The sequence below is a fragment of the Ursus maritimus genome, unplaced genomic scaffold, assembly GCF_017311325.1.
Source record: "Ursus maritimus isolate PB19 unplaced genomic scaffold, ASM1731132v1 scaffold_18, whole genome shotgun sequence".
NCBI classification, from domain to species: domain Eukaryota; kingdom Metazoa; phylum Chordata; class Mammalia; order Carnivora; family Ursidae; genus Ursus; species Ursus maritimus.
In genome coordinates this window covers 12,637,990-12,653,815 of record NW_024424230.1, presented here as the reverse complement: position 1 = coordinate 12,653,815, position 15,826 = coordinate 12,637,990, and the positions used below count along the sequence as shown (strand labels likewise).

Below are 15,826 nucleotides of genomic sequence, written 5' to 3'. Positions count from 1 at the left end.
TTTAACTGCCACATAATCTGTTTGGTATGAGCTACAGTACAGTCAGCAGGGGGCTTGTTCATGATGCCAGGGGTGGGTGAGTCTGTAAATGGATACCCTCTGGTTCATGCAGTCACTGCTTTCTGGCGACAGCAGATCAGGATAACAGAAGGATGGGCAACATGACATGTAGCATTAAATTGATCAAGCCAGTTGGGGGGAAGGAAGCAAAGTGATGAACCCTAGTTCGGAGTCAGGAAGAGTTTCCATCCCAGCCCTGCCCTGATTTGACTGTGGTCTCAGAGAAGGCAGCTTATTTCTTTGGAACTTTATTTTTTATTGCTTAAATGAACAGAATTATATAAATGATCTCTACATCACTTCTAACATTATATGGGTGGCTACTCCCTATGAAATTATCTGCTATCTAATTTTATTGGAAAATCATTCAGACATGAAGACGGATTTTTAGCAACAGAAACACATTTTGTTCATGTCCATTTCTGACCCTTCTGTGTGCCAGCTTTAGGGTCAGACAACTGAATATAAATCTGGGCTTTGGAAAAAGGTATATGGCCTCAGGCAGGTTAGTTCATCTTTTTGGGCTTCAATTTCTTCATTTTATTTTATTTTTTTATTTTTATTTTTTTTAAGATTTTATTTATTTATTTGACAGAGAGAGAGACAGCCAGCGAGAGAGGGAACACAAGCATGGGGAATGGGTGAGGAAGAGGCAGGCTCCCAGCATAGGAGCCTGATGTGGGGCTCGATCCCAGGACTCTGGGATCACGCCCTGAGCTGAGGGCAGACGCTTAACGACTGAGCCACCCAGGCACCCCAATTTCTTCATTTTAAAATGAGTTTTTTAAGGTTTTCTACTTTATTGAGCCATTGCAAGGATAAATAGAATATGTGCTTATTAAAGAATCTAGAACATGGTGTGCATCCAGTTGATATTAGCTGCCATTTTCTTTGCCATCATATCACCACCACCAGCCCCAACACCACCAGCAACAGTAACAGCCACAGAAGCATCTTCTAACTTTGCTGGGAAACCAAATCATGGCCAGCTTCTCCTTAGCCACCATATTGGAAACTAAGCTGCTGTTTTATCAGCTCTGAAATGTTATTGGATTCCAGGTAGAGCAGCAGTTCTCTCCCTTGACTTATATCTCTACATTAGCATTTGGAAGTGAGTGTTCCAGGGCACCAGTATGTATATTAAGCCATCAAGGGTGTTTGAAAGTTCTGGCTCACTAAGCTTACACACACTAATCCCCTGGATTTTAAAAATATTCACATATGATTGTATATTTGTGATGCATTCTGCATCTCCAAGCAGATTTCACCTCATTGTCATGGTGAAAGCCTGTCCCTGCAGGATGTGTTGGCAGAATTGCTGGTTTTGAGCTGTCTCAGCGTGCATTGCCTTCGAGGTCATTGATGTACCACTCTTGCAATGGGCATAAACATTACCACAGAGAGGTGAAAATGCAGGTAGTGCTCCATTTGTCACGTGTAATTTATCTTCATTTCACTTTAGTCTGACTACTAAAAAAATGTACTGAAAATGCAAGCTATTGTTTTTCTTTCTTTTTTTTTTTAAGATTTTTAAAATTTATTTATTCGACAGAGATAGAGACAGCCAGCGAGAGAGGGAACACAAGCAGGGGGAGTGGGAGAGGAAGAAGCAGGCTCATAGCGGAGGAGCCCGATGTGGGGCTCGATCCCATAATGCCGGGATCACGCCCTGAGCCGAAGGCAGACGCTCAACCGCTGTGCCACCCAGGCGCCCCAAGCTATTGTTTTTCTTAAAATTATTGTTAGATAAAAACTATAGGTAAAAGAGTCCTTCTTAGGGAGAAAACAACTGCATTATGAGTCTCAAGTGAAATATGAATCATCTTGGGCAATATTTTGGATTACGTGTGTTTCTGGTTTCCACCCATTTGGGTAGACAATGATCAGGAACAGAGGCAATACAGTCTTAGGTGTTACGATTCTAGAAGGCCAGGGACTGTCCCTGGGTGTTTCTGTGCTCTGAGACAGCCCTGTCCCCTGGGGAATCACACATATACAGCCACTTGGGAGGGTAGAACCCTCAGTGAATTCTGGTCTCTTGTATCTTTTATAAAATGTCTTCCTGAATTTATGAGTTTGCCTTTTTTATGGATCCTTAAGTTTTTTGGATTTTTAGTTTTCTGATTGCCCACCAGCTATTTTCTGACTGATCTCAGCTACTTCCATGGAATATATTGCTTTCATACTGCTAGTCTAGTTCCAGACCTTCAACTCTGCCTTGATTGTTAACATTGGGTCATTTCCCCAAGTTCTGGCCCACTTGTGTTCTGAATTCAGTTCCCTTATTCTGGCCTTTAGGATGCATGGTTTATTTATTTATTTTTTGGTCATCCTGTATATGAGAACCTACTACCTAATCCAGCACGGCACTTTGTAGGTACAGAATAATTGTTTGTTGAATGGCCTACACTATACTACACACGGTGAGGCAGATAACACATTTTTTTGATATTTATTATGTATTTTTTAATAGAAATACAAATGAATTCTTAAAGAACAAATAAGGGGCTCCCAAGGGACTTAGGGGAATGACTCAATCATTCATTAATTTGTTGCATAGTCGCCGACCACCTGTGTGTGCTCCAGGTGTACAGCCTAAGCAATTCTGACAGACACCCTGTTCTGATAGAGTCAATAGGATTGTACATTGAAGGTTTTCTCCAGAAAAGGATGATACCATTTCATAAAGGAAGAATATATCTATTCTTCCATTGATAAACAAATAGTTGGTGAGGTGTGGCTTTCATCTTTGACTATTGTGAAAATTGTATCCAAAACGGACATAAAAATAGCTTTAAATTTTAAAATAGCATATTTTATCCAATGATACTTAATGAAAAATTATCTAGAAATGAATTTTCTTATTAAACTCTTTCAAATCTCAAATTAAAATTTAAATATAGTAATTTTTAATGTCTGATGAGCAGTAAAGGCAGCTTGGTAGATCACACATTGCAGAATTTTATTTTTTAATTTGAAGTTTCATGATGCTTCTTGCTCCATATGACAGGAATACTGGCATGTAATTAAATAGGGTTAAATGTATATGAATAAATTGCGAATTGGCCCAAAGTTGCTCTTAAAAAGATACTTAATTTTTTCCACTCACGTACTTCCAGAGGCAGTAGTCACTATGTTTTGTGCAGTTCTCTTCCTTTTTCTCCTCTTCCTCTTTCTCCTCTTCCTCCTACTCTGTCTACTTTATTGAGGCATAATTTCCATAAAGCAAAATGCACACACTGTAAATGTGCACATCAGTGCCTTTTGGAAACATAAACACCTGTGTAACCACCAGCTGATTAAGTTGTGAAGCATTCATTCCACCAGAAATTTCCACCGGAGTCTTTTACCATCAGTATCCTCCCCAGCTTCAGCCCCAGGAAACCACTAATCAGCTTTTTGTCACCATAGGTTGGACTCCACAGAGGTGGAATTACTTACATTACCTGCTCTTTCTGTCCTGCTTCTTTGTCCTAGTGCAGTGTGGGGAAGGTTCACTAATGCTGCTGTGGGAGTCAGTAGTGTTTTCCTTTTTATCACCGAGTACCATTCCATTGTCTGTTTATCCATTCATCTGCTGATGCAAATTTGAGTTATTTCCAGTTTTTGGCCTCTATGAATAAAGCTGCAGTGAACATTTGTATATAGTCCTTTCGCGGATACATGTTTTCTGTTCTCTGGGGTAAATATCAGGGATTGGAGTTGCTAGATCACGTGTTAAGTAAATGTTTATATGTTATAAGAAATTACCAAACTGATTTCCAAAGTGGTTGCACCTTTCCCTGTTCCCCACCAGTATTATATGAGAGTTCTTTTTGTTTCATGTTCTCGCCAACACTTGATGTGGCTGGTTTTTAAAATGAAATTAAAGTTTTGGCCACTCTACTAGGTGTGAGGTGGTGTTCTGTGGGGGAGGACCCTTGAAAGCATAAATATCCATTCCTTACAAAACTTTTAATTTGATCATTTATTTTTTATCAGTATGGACTCATTATATTCTGTTTTATTCAATGAGTTAGAATGCATTACTTTAAAAATAAAGATACAAGATTTGAGTTTTCTATCAATTTCTCTGCATATGGCCACAATGCAGGGGTAGTTGGTTCTCTGACTGGCCTAGAATATAGGCAAAGCTTCTCAGTTCTCATAACGAGATATCAGCCATGCCCTCTACTTGACTTGACTCTAATGCCTGTGAGCCTTTGTCATAACTTGTTTGCTCTTATAACATTCCTTTTGAAAACCCAACTAAAATCACAGTAGCCAAACTATGGAAAGAGCCCAGATGTTCATCGACAGATGAATGGATAAAGAAGATGTGGTACACACACACACACACACACACACACACACACACGAATATTACACAACCATGAAAAATGAAATCTTGCCATTTGTGACAACGTGGATGGAACTAGAGGGTATTATGCTAACCAAAATAAGTCAATCAGAGAAAGACAGTTATTGTATGATCTCACACATACGAGAAATTTAAGAAACAAGGGGAGGGAAAAAAATGAAACAAGATGAAACCAGAGAGGGAGAAAAACCATAAGAGACTCTTAATCTCAGGAAACAAACTGAGGGTTGCTGGAGGGGAAGGGGGTGAGGGGATGGGGTGGTTGGGTGATGGACATTGGGGAGGGTATGTGTTGTGAGTGCTGGGTATTATATAAAACTGATGAATCACAGACCTGTACCCCTGAAACAAATAATACATTAAAAAAAAAAAAAGAAAGAAAACCCAACTAAAATAACAAGTAGTTGAAAGTTGCAATCTAAAGGGATTCCAACAATCAGTTCTTCAACCCCCCCCAAACATTATACCAGTTTAAACTTCATTGAATCATTAGAAATTAATTCACACCCATGGTGACACTGTGAGTTTATTGTTTAAAATTTTCTTTTAAAATGTACTTCAAAGTCCCAGTCCTGGGCTAAACTTCTGATCTTCTCTTTCTTTTCTTCATCCTCATTAGGTACTCCAGTGCCTCTTGTTCATCAAAGTAACTGCCTCCCACCTTGCCTTCCCTGCCCAGCTATTCACCGCATAGTTTATAATGTTGCCCACTCTCTCACCAGTCTGTGAGTTCCCTTGACCAAATCTCATATGGGGAAATATTTACTTCCTCTGCTCTGTTCTTGGGCTGCTGAATTCTGCTGAAGAAAATTTAGACCTTGCTCAGATCCTCCAAAATTTGTGTTTTATGAAATCAGTGGGGATTCAGTACTGACTGAGAAGGATTTTGAATGAATACAGTCCCTTAAGCAAAACTGTGTTCTAAAAACTAAAAATTGTCAATACCTGATGTTTGTATATTGACACACTTCGAAGTCAGTTCCAGGCCCCCCTTTCTTATCACTTTATACTCTCTCCCTAGGATCTCATTCTTGCTAGTAGCCACCTATTTTTTTTTAACCATGTTTTAGAGTTCCTGAATAAACATGGTAAAACTTTTATATTGAGCATGACGCCTTTAGGACTTCAGATCATATCCTGCATCTGAGCTCTAGACTCATATGTTCAAGTGCATCCATTTGGATGTTTCAAAAGTAATTAAACTTCAGCAAATACAAATCTAAACCCAGGATCTTTTCTTCTCTCCAAAACAAAATCTTCCATTCAACCCATTGGGTAGGCCAGAAACTTGGACATCATTTTTGGCTTCCATCTCTCATTTCCGTCACATATGTTGCTAGAATCCTGTGCATTTTACTTTCTAAATAATTCTTACATATCTGTTTTCTTAGTGCCACTCCTGACATTCTAATGGCTTACTAATTAATCTTACTTTGTCTACACTGTTGTTTCCTCTCATCTATTTATATCGTGATAGCCAGAAGTATATTTTAAGCATTCAGATATGATGATCTCATTCTCCTCTTTGGAAAACAAACAACTGAAACCTGTAGTGGCTTTTGATTTATTTTAGGATAAAATAGGAAGTTGTTAACATGGGCTAGAGAGCCTTTCATGGTCTGGTATCAACCTACCGTCAGCCTTATGATGTTCTGTTCCTACGTTGAATATTCTTTTTAATATGACAATATATTTCTAAATTATCTTTCATATGTGTGGTAAGCCACTTGTACTTTATTGAAAGGAGAAAAAGGAAAAGCAGCAAATAATATGAAGAAATAATTGCTTTATTGATAATGTATAATAAAAGAAATTTAGACATGTAAGGGTTCCAGATACTACCAAAATTCAAACAAATGAGGGTATCTAGGTTAATAAGTTTGAATAGTAGGTAAAATTTTTGAAATAGGCAAAATGATTTCAAATTTAGTAGAAGAGTGTTAAAATATCCTTTTATCTTATATTGAACATTTTGTCCAAAGGGGAATTATCACTGGGAGATGAAATAGTTTACATGTGTTTGTAGAAGGGGAGAGATAGACAGACATGCTATTTCAACCATTACATTCTTAGTGACTATGAGATTGGATTGGAAAAAGAATTAAAGAGAATCTGTTGTTTCTAGCAATCCATGTACTGGAACAACTGTGAATTTCCTCCTAAGTAGTGGCAGGCGAATTGCATCTAAGGGGAAGAGACTCTGCCTAAGAAGAGGATGCTGTTGGTCTTATTGTGCTTGATGAAGAACAGGAAAGGGTGATCACAATGAAAAGGATAAGCCGGTGATGATTTCATTTGAAAATCTACTGCCGTAGAGCTTGCGGCCGTCGTGCCCTCTTCAGTCACCTCCACAAAGGACTTGTGTATGACTTTAGACACCAGGAGATTCTCGTTTCCTGTCATGCCTGAGAGGTTGGCTGTCTGTGCATTGAAGACATCCACCATCCCCAGGGCTCTCAGTGTGTCCTTGAGGTCATAGGTCTCTTCCAGTTTGAACCGGGGTAAGTATAAATCCACAAAATTATCGCTCATGTTCTGTGAGCTTGTCCACTCTATTAGTTTCTCAGCAGTGAGTTGATCTTCAAGCTACAGCAATGGAAAAAAGGAACAGCTGACGTGATTCTCATTGGATGTCAAACACGATTTAACATTGGATCAAATCGTAGAAAACTTTTATTTAAACAGTAAATGCAAATGCAGAAGATTCAGTTTATCACATCTGAGCAGGCAAAAATAACAGAGTCATAAATATATATTATACAATTGAAAAATGTATTATATATTCATGACTGTGTTATATATGTGCATAAATATCTATACATGTGAATATATGGATATATATGCACATATGTGTGTATACAACAGAATTATTAAATAAAGTTATTTTGTAAGAGATGAACTATGTATCTGTATTTTTTACACTCCCCGCATATGATATGCTTCTTTTTCAATAGACTTATCTTGTTACTATCCTTGTGGACATAATTTTGTACACCCTAATTTAAATAATTTTTATAGTGTAGGCACTACTTTTATTCCTTTTTCTTGCTTGACCTATTTGTAATCATTTCTTATATAGATATGTATTTCTCTAATTAAGTTTAAATTTTTATACAGTATTACTACTAAATTGATATTCAGTGTATATATTTTTACTTAATTGTTACACAGTACTACTACTAAATTGATAATCAGTGTACATATTTTTACTTAATATTTTTAAAGCATTCGCTTTGTGTCAGTCCCCAAGTTAAACTTGGTAATACAAAGATGCACCAAAATTTTGAATTTTTCAATATTTTGAGCTTCTGCTGTCCAAAAGCTTTTGCCTTGTTGGATTAGTTACTTTAGGTTAAAATCCCAGGACTGGGACTCCTGATGTCATTGATAATGAGGATTGCTGAGCTGGAGTGTGAGCACTGTCATGGCCCTTCTCATGTATTGCTGTATTACTTTCCCTGAGGATCTCTAAATCCCACTCTTAGCACAGTATCTTATTTTGGGTGTGGCAAGTTCACTGTGACTTTAGCAGCATGACTGGCTGTTGGAATCTTTGGAAACTGCCATGTTTGGAATGTTAATGCGCCAGATACTGTTGTTGGTATTTTTATATATTAACTTTATTATAACACTTTTAAAAGGAAAATTATAATCCCCTCACACACCTTCCCCCCCCCGCCCCCCAAACTCTGAGCAATGAGGCTCCAAATGACTCTTGAGCTCTTAGGGAGAGAATACTTCCAAATTGAAAAGTAGGCATCAAGATAAATCTGTTTGTCTACTGTTTACAAAACCACTGTGATTTGATATTTTAAATGTACCTTTTGTTGTTTCAATTTGCTTGTTTTGTTTATGAGTGAGCTTGCAAATATTTCCAAGTGTCACCTACATATGAATGTTCATTTCCTTGTCTTCAAATGAATAGACTGGAATATGTTAGATGTTCTTACGGTTGCATAATATTAATGTGTGTGCTTGGTCTGTTTCCTCTGAACTGACATTCCATAATTTCATCAGAATATTAATAGGGCCTGTGATGTTGAGATTTTCTGTATATTCTTCCATATGACACTGTGATATCAATTTAAGATATTTACTTTTTGGAACACGCAGGATACCAGGTTCTCCTTAACAGTTCTTTTTTAGGCTGTATGTAGAGAAGAAACTATGTACTCTGTACTTGAACTGTCAACTACCATCACCAATCTGTGAGCATTGCTTCAATGAACAGCCTATACAAACATTGAACTACTAGGAAATCAGGCAAATAGTAGGAAGAATTGGAGGTACAAGATTTTACCTTCTGCAGACCATCCACTTCATCTGGTAGCAGCAATATCATGCTTAGATCTTTGCCTTTGTATGGTATTTCCAGGATCTTGGCTTGCATGCCCTCCAGTGAGCTGAATTTAAAAACGTCGTATTGTTTCATCATTTGCACAGGTTTGCTTGTATCCTGCAGTAATTAATGTGGCAAACAAATGCCAAGTGAGGCATTAGTCAAAAGAAGATTATACTATTGAGACACCAAACACATCCTCCTCTAAGAGACGATATGGGAAATTTGTGAATTAGAAGCAAGAATTTCTTCGCGTATTCCTATCTAAATGAAGTAAGAAAATAAAACAAGAAGAAAATACAACCATGACAAACTTTATTTTCTACCTGCCGTTGTACATGCTATCAGATATGAGTTTAAATTTAACATTCCATTTATAAGTGTGTTACAATATTTTAAATAAATTACAGTACCTTGTTCAGCCAAAATTCTTTCTCCACAGTGTTTTTTTTATCAAATTTTGTGTCCCACTGTCCTTTGAAATAGACGGCATTCACCAGAACCAGAATGGTAGACGTAAGAGAGTCTTTGGGAAACAGATTCTTGATTTTTTCTGCCAAAGAAAGAAAATCAAAAGTCTGCTGTGAAAGTACAAGTGGTTTGTCTGGAAGATGCTTTGGAAGTTACAGTGGATCATTAATTATTCACACAAGTCACCAATTTAGGGACTGTGAGCAGTAATTCTCAAGGTGCAGCTTTCCTCAAGGCACCAGCCTGATGGAGTTAGGTGGGGACACCCCTTCTTGTCATGGGAAAGGTGTTCAGATTCTCTGTCTTTGCATGACTTCAGTCGTTTCACACGGAATATGGATACATTGATTTCAGCTACCCTTGCGGCAAATCTATTCCCACCCTCCCTCTCTCCCCGAATTCTTCTCCACCTCCATTCTTCATTCCTCTCTTCCTCCCTTCCTTTCTATTTTTTCACCTTTGGGCTTACTACTCTGAGGAAATAGGGCTTGATTGTTCTTTAGGACAAATGGCATGAACTCTATTACCTGAAACACGTGCCCTGTGCTGTCAGACAACACTCCCTGGGGTGTCTTCCTCTTTATTCTCTGCTTTGAGAATTTAAAGGATGTGAACCCAAGATGGGGTCTGAGCAGAGTTTTGGGATTCACAAAGGTATTGTCATTTGTAGCCCTGAGCAAACACAGATTGCCAACTGTGTTTCTTTGTACTTGTCTTTCTTTTATACCTCCTGGGTTTCCATTGTTGCTTGTCACATTTACCTAGATCATTCTGTCATCTACAGTGCGCTCCTCCAGGCTCTCTGCAAAGCCACCTCCCCCACCCCACTGGCACCCCGTATGGTGTCAAGAACAGGTTTTACACACAGCGGGGACTAAAAAAAAAGTGCTTTTTATGGGTGATCTCTCGTACCCTACCGTGAGTTTGGCTTTCCACCCAGGAATTAATCTTCTTACGAGTTTCTTCTGCAGCATTGTTAAAATCAACTGATTCCACAGTGGTTAGGTAAAATTTCTTGATGTTATCCATGTATTCCTTTGACGTGGGAAGGAAGAAAGGAAGAATTAAGAGTAATCAGTAATTATGTGTTCCTAAGTTAGTTATCTTCAATGTGGACAAAAGGTAGTACAGGAATCTAGACCCTGAAGAAATCTATTTTTTCTTGCTCATGCATATTTTATACAGTTAGCGTGTGAGTAATGTGAAAAGGAAGTACAGGCTGGCACAAGAATGAGGTCTTTGAAAGGCAATACCTTCTGGATGTAGGCTGGGGCAGAAGAGGCTGTGGGTTGCAAGCTGCAAAAGCATGATGCTCTAAAGGAGATGCTGTGCTTCTGGGACTCCTCAGCAGTACTCTCAATCCATAGGGTTCTTGCTTTTGCTTATATCTTCCATTCTAGGCATTCAGTATTCCCTGGCACTTTCCCCACTTGCCTTAGAGACACCAAGCCTGCCCTCTCATCAGTATCCCATTAGCCATACATTTCCTGGGTCATTGCCCACCAAAATTTACACTGTGTGACTGAATGGTGTCAGATCATTGGGGGCATCTCACGACTTCCTTTGCTACTGAACCTCCTCTTGGGTTATGGAGTAATCCCTAAACTCACACTTGATATTGGTGGATTGTCAGGGTCTAGGACACTTCATTTGGTATCGTGGAGGCAAGAGAGTCTTGTACCCTGTGTGAATGCTCTGCACGTGAGTCAGCCAGGTTCACCTGCCTCAGTCTCTCCCATTTGGTCATTGGAGGCCATAGGTCCCAAGATTCGTATTAAAGATGTGTTAGACCACATGAAACTTACTTGAAGAAACTGGAAATTTTTTTCTCCATAGAGCTTGTTGGCGATGTTCAGTTCATATGCATCAGTGGGTTTCTTTAATTCGGTCAGAAGCTTTTGAAATTGGTGGTGCACATTTCCCAAATTTTCAACCTTAAAATATCAAAAAAATAGGCTCATTGCATTCTCTGTCAATGTAAATATAAATACTAACCCCATGTAAACTATTAGATCCAAAGCTAAAGTTTTTGGCAGGCCACAGATGATGTTCATTGTTATTCCCTGGTTTTTGGTGGATTTACTTAAACATTCTTCAAAATCCTTACGTTTAGTCTCCCCCGGGAAATTCTTCCTGCTCCAAATAATCCAGTCTTTTCACCTTTTAACTACAGATGCAGCACCATTCTTCCATTGGATTGTCTTTTAATGGTACAAATAGCTAGGTTAAGCTTCCCAACTAAACTTATGCTCCTTAAGGGCTAGAGGCACATTTCATTTTAACAGCCATTAATATTATGATAATGTTGAATTTGTATATTTCAGTTACATTATGACATGAAGCCCTTTACACTCTTAGATTGTATTTCTTCTAAAATCTGTTGACCATGATCTATAGCTCTTTACTAATGATGTCATACTCTTAAGTGTAGGAACAGCATGTGCCTGGTAAGGGCTTTACATTGCTATCTCTAAGTCTTTAATCCTATTCAGATGAAAACAAGAGACTCAGAATTAAATAAACTTTCCACAGAGAGGCAGGTAGCAGCACCAAGTTTTGAATTTAGGCCTGTCTGAATCCAGAAACTTCTACTTGCTAGCTAAGAGTTTTGGACCTTAAGGCTATAAATTACATACCTCATGTAATCATTTTCCAAAATATGCTTGGATGTGTTAATCCCATTTATGAATTAATTAAAATTATATTATTTTAGCAACAGTGTTATGATTACTGTAATTATTATTATTCTACAATAATAATACGTAAAATTTATCAGGGTTTCCAGTAATCTAGGCATTGTTGTAATGTTTTACATCTCTGTGTATGCATTGAGGCAGATTCCTTTATTATTCCCAGTTTACTGGGATGAGGTCATTGTGCCTCAGAGCAGTTGTGTCTTGTTCATGTTCCTTATTGGTGAACAGCAAAGCAGGAATTTGAAGCTCTTTAGGCACGGTGCTGATCTCCCCTCAGGAGAAAAAAGTATGAAATAAAAAAGTATGTAATATGAAATGAGATACAACTCTGTCCAATCTATTTTATCTAAGATTTTCCCTAAAAATGGACTTTTCACAGTTTATCTAAAATTCCTGCTTTAAAGTATGACCCTCTTGAATATGCAATTCTCCTTCTAGACCCAAGTCTCTGTGACTCACATGATCTGTTGTAGTTCTTTCTTTTGTGTTCTCTGTGGCTTCATTAAAGTGAAGGACCTGGAAGAGACAGGAAGTGGGGTACGAAAACTACTCAAAAGATCTGGAAATAAATAAAAAAGAAAAAAAAGAAAGAACCCAAATCCAAACAAAACAAAACCCCCAAACCAAAACCAAAACCAAACCAAAACACTAAACAAAGGAAACACAGAAAACTTCAATGTAAGCATTTGCTCCTTGAAAAACCACAGGAAAGCTGGTTCATCACCAGCCACTTCAAAGAATCCTGTGTCATTATTCATGGCTGAGAAAACATGAAATGTTTTGCATGAATTTAAATAGTGCATCACTTCTCCCATTACTCTTCCCTTTAAGCCTTGCCTCTGTTGTGCGATTGTGGGAGTTCATTCCAACTATCAGAGGAAATCTAGGCACAGGGAAGCGAGTGGGGCAGGGCCTTGGGGAGGGCATGTGCCCCTACAGCTCTGTGCTCACAGTGCTCACAGCTAACAGAGAAATCAGTCTAAGCTGTTACAGTGGGTGGGAAGTGGACTCCTACCTTCTCCATTTCCAGTGCAGTATTTTCTTTGGCTCCTAAGTAGGTCATGGCTAATGCTGATGAGATGGAGAGAGGGGAGTAGAAGATGTTGTCATCCTTTTTTGATGTTTTGAACTGTTGGAACAGATCAAATGCGAAGCGGGTGTTTGCTGCACTGAGTGAATTCATGGTGACCTTGGTGCAATCTGGAACTCCTGGAAAAGCATGAGATTCACTTTATGACTTTACTGAAGGGAGGGTGAGTCTGTAATGACATTTTCTTAAAAGAAATGACTTATATTTGGATTGTAGGATTCTGGCAACTCAAGTTTTTCTTCCTTCTACTTTTCAAGTCTCTTTCAATGTATCTATAAATTTCATAATTAAACGACTATCAAAATTACTATGTAAAAAAAAAAAACTTTTGTGAAAAAGTAATAGAACATCTTTATCTTTCTTCCATAACTGGCAGCACAAGGCCTGGGTAGAAAATTCACTATTACAAATACCAACACAAAGATTCAGCCTGCTCCCATGAGGCACCTCTCTGCCTTTTCCTTTGGGGTTCTGTGGGTGCCAGAGACCCCCCTCCCCACCACCACATGTGTGCCTAAGGGAGCATTTGTTTAATCAGAAATAAATTAGATAAAGGATAAATCAGAGGAAGAAGGTGTTTCCGTTTTACCCTGGCAGAATAAGTAAAATACGGTCACACAGATTGCGATAGATGCATGATAGAAAACACACCATTACCACCATGATTTTCAGAAATGACTCCTGTTATTGAGCTGGAGCAACTGGAGGCACATACCTGTGTTCCTGAAGGAAGCAGAGGTGGGCAGGGAGTCTGTCAGCCTGTGTGTGGTGAACAGTGAGCTCCTAAATATATAGCTCTCTCCTGCCACCTATTCCTCGTTGTGGTCGGTATTTCAAGTAAATCAGCTTTTGATTTCTTAACCAGGCTAACCATCATGTGAATCAACTCAAAATATTTATGAGAATAAAACATGAGCTTTCTATTACTGTACTTCCTTCTCACCTGCAGCAAAAAACTGTGGACCTGCAATCATTGGATCTTATGAAATGCAGGTAGGTGTCTTTCTAATACTGATGAGGATACAGTTACAACTTCCTCACATGCCCCTGCCACATCCACCCGGAAATCACCCTTGAAGAAGTCTTCTCTTGGTTTTGGATGTCCCTCAGGCCCACTTCAAACATAAACAGTAAAAAAGGTTACATTTTCTATCTCAAGTTCCGAAAGGGCTCATTCAACCTGTCGATTTCCTTAGTAATTATTCTTTATAACCAGGAAAATAGCTCGAGTTCTTTCTAAAGTGCTACTGACACGGTGACTTAACAATGGAGGATGGGGCGCCTGGGTAGCGCAGTCGTTAAGCGTCTGCCTTTGGCTCGGCGTGATCCCGGCGTTCCGGGATCTAGTCCCACATCGGGCTCCTCTGCTGGGAGCCTGCTTCTTCCTCTCCCATTCCCCCTGCTGTGTTCCCTCTCTCGCTGGCTGTCTCTCTGTCACATAAATAAATTTAAAAACAAAACAAAACAAAACAAAAAACAATGCATGGAGGACAAGAATCTATTGCCTTTCCCAAAGGCTGTACCTCGATAGCTGTCTTCCTTGTTACCACACATGCCCCCTTGCAGCCGGTCCCAGATTTTCCCTGTTTTTTAAGGTCAGTGGGAAGTTCATTTACCTTGCAGTGTTAACATGCTCACAAGGGGAATGATGGGTAAAAACAGGGAACATCTTGTGTGGCAGCATTCTAGTTTTTTATATAAATATGAACTGAAAATAAATTATCTGAACTCCAGAATCATGAAATTTCTCTGTCATTTGCCCTTTAGTATACCAGCTTCATATTCATGGACTGGACACTTACTGCTTATAAGAAAAAACGAGACAAAGGTGTTCTTTGAATGCGATGGTTAATTCTGCTATAGGAACTTTATTCCCTTTATGTGAATGGTGTTCCCACAGGTAGAATAATATTAAAAACTTGACTTTTACCAAGCAGTGATAGGCTTTCACCCATTTACACCTTTTACAACTTGTTAAGGGAGGTCCCTTTGTTATTCCCATTGCACAGAAGAGAAAAATGAGGCACAGAATGGTTGAATAAAAGGTGCTACCGGTAGTGAATTGCACAGGTGAAATATCAGGCAGGTAAGCTGGCTCAGGAACCTGCAGGTGTATCCACTACCCATAGTATGTTAGACAAACTCTGGGTTTGAAATGACATACCTCCTTGTGTTTAAATGAAAAGAACCTTTTTCTTCTGTACTCTCAAAAGAGGTCATGTCCTCCTACAAAATCAGAAGGGGTGAGATACAATCAAATACTAAGCCCCACAGTCACCAGGAGAGAAGGCTGGTCTTCCGATGCCCTTTTCGGGCTCCATCCTGGGACAGCCAAGAACAGTGGGTGGGGAAAGATACCCAGGTGATTTCCTCTGAGCGTGAGGCTCAGAGAGAGAATCACATCATGCCCAACCCTCCCTTCCCCCAGACAGCTATATTAAGCTGGGATTTAGTAGAAATGGAGAGGGAGGGAGAGAAAAGAGGCAGACATAAGAAAGTGTTTGTCCCCAGAGTACACTGTACCCTGAGGTGTGGCTATGGCAGGGTCGAGGGTAGTGGTTGTGGGACATCTAGCCCCACACCTGGCCTGCCCCGGGGGTGGGTGTTTGTACCATGGATCGACTTTTTAATTGAGATGTAATTCACCTACTATAAGGCTCACTTTTTTAAATAATAATTTAATAATAATAATAATAATAATAATTTTTATTATGTTATGTTAGTCACCATACAGTACATCCCTAGTTTTTGATGTAAAGTTCCATGATTCATTACTTGCGTATAACACCCAGTGCACCATGCAGTACGTG

The 15,826-nt window shown here is 39.0% G+C and overlaps 1 protein-coding gene across 2 annotated transcripts; it reads right to left on the bottom strand.

Annotated features, from left to right (window-relative positions):
- Positions 1-6,583: 6,583 nt before the first annotated feature.
- LOC103675774 (serpin B4-like) lies at positions 6,584-13,109 on the bottom strand. Of its 2 annotated transcripts, none has more exons than XM_008704920.1 (7): positions 12,942-13,109; positions 12,386-12,442; positions 11,036-11,164; positions 10,148-10,265; positions 9,173-9,312; positions 8,721-8,876; positions 6,584-7,006 (listed from the first exon to the last, which is right to left on the bottom strand). In XM_008704920.1, exons 1-7 carry the CDS (start codon positions 13,107-13,109, stop codon positions 6,605-6,607), a joined length of 1,170 nt encoding a protein of 389 aa, XP_008703142.1. In that variant the 3' UTR covers positions 6,584-6,604. The 2 variants fall into 2 exon arrangements, with proteins under 2 accessions (XP_008703142.1, XP_040488296.1); XM_040632362.1 differs by having other exon boundaries at positions 8,721-8,813.
- Positions 13,110-15,826: the final 2,717 nt, after the last annotated feature.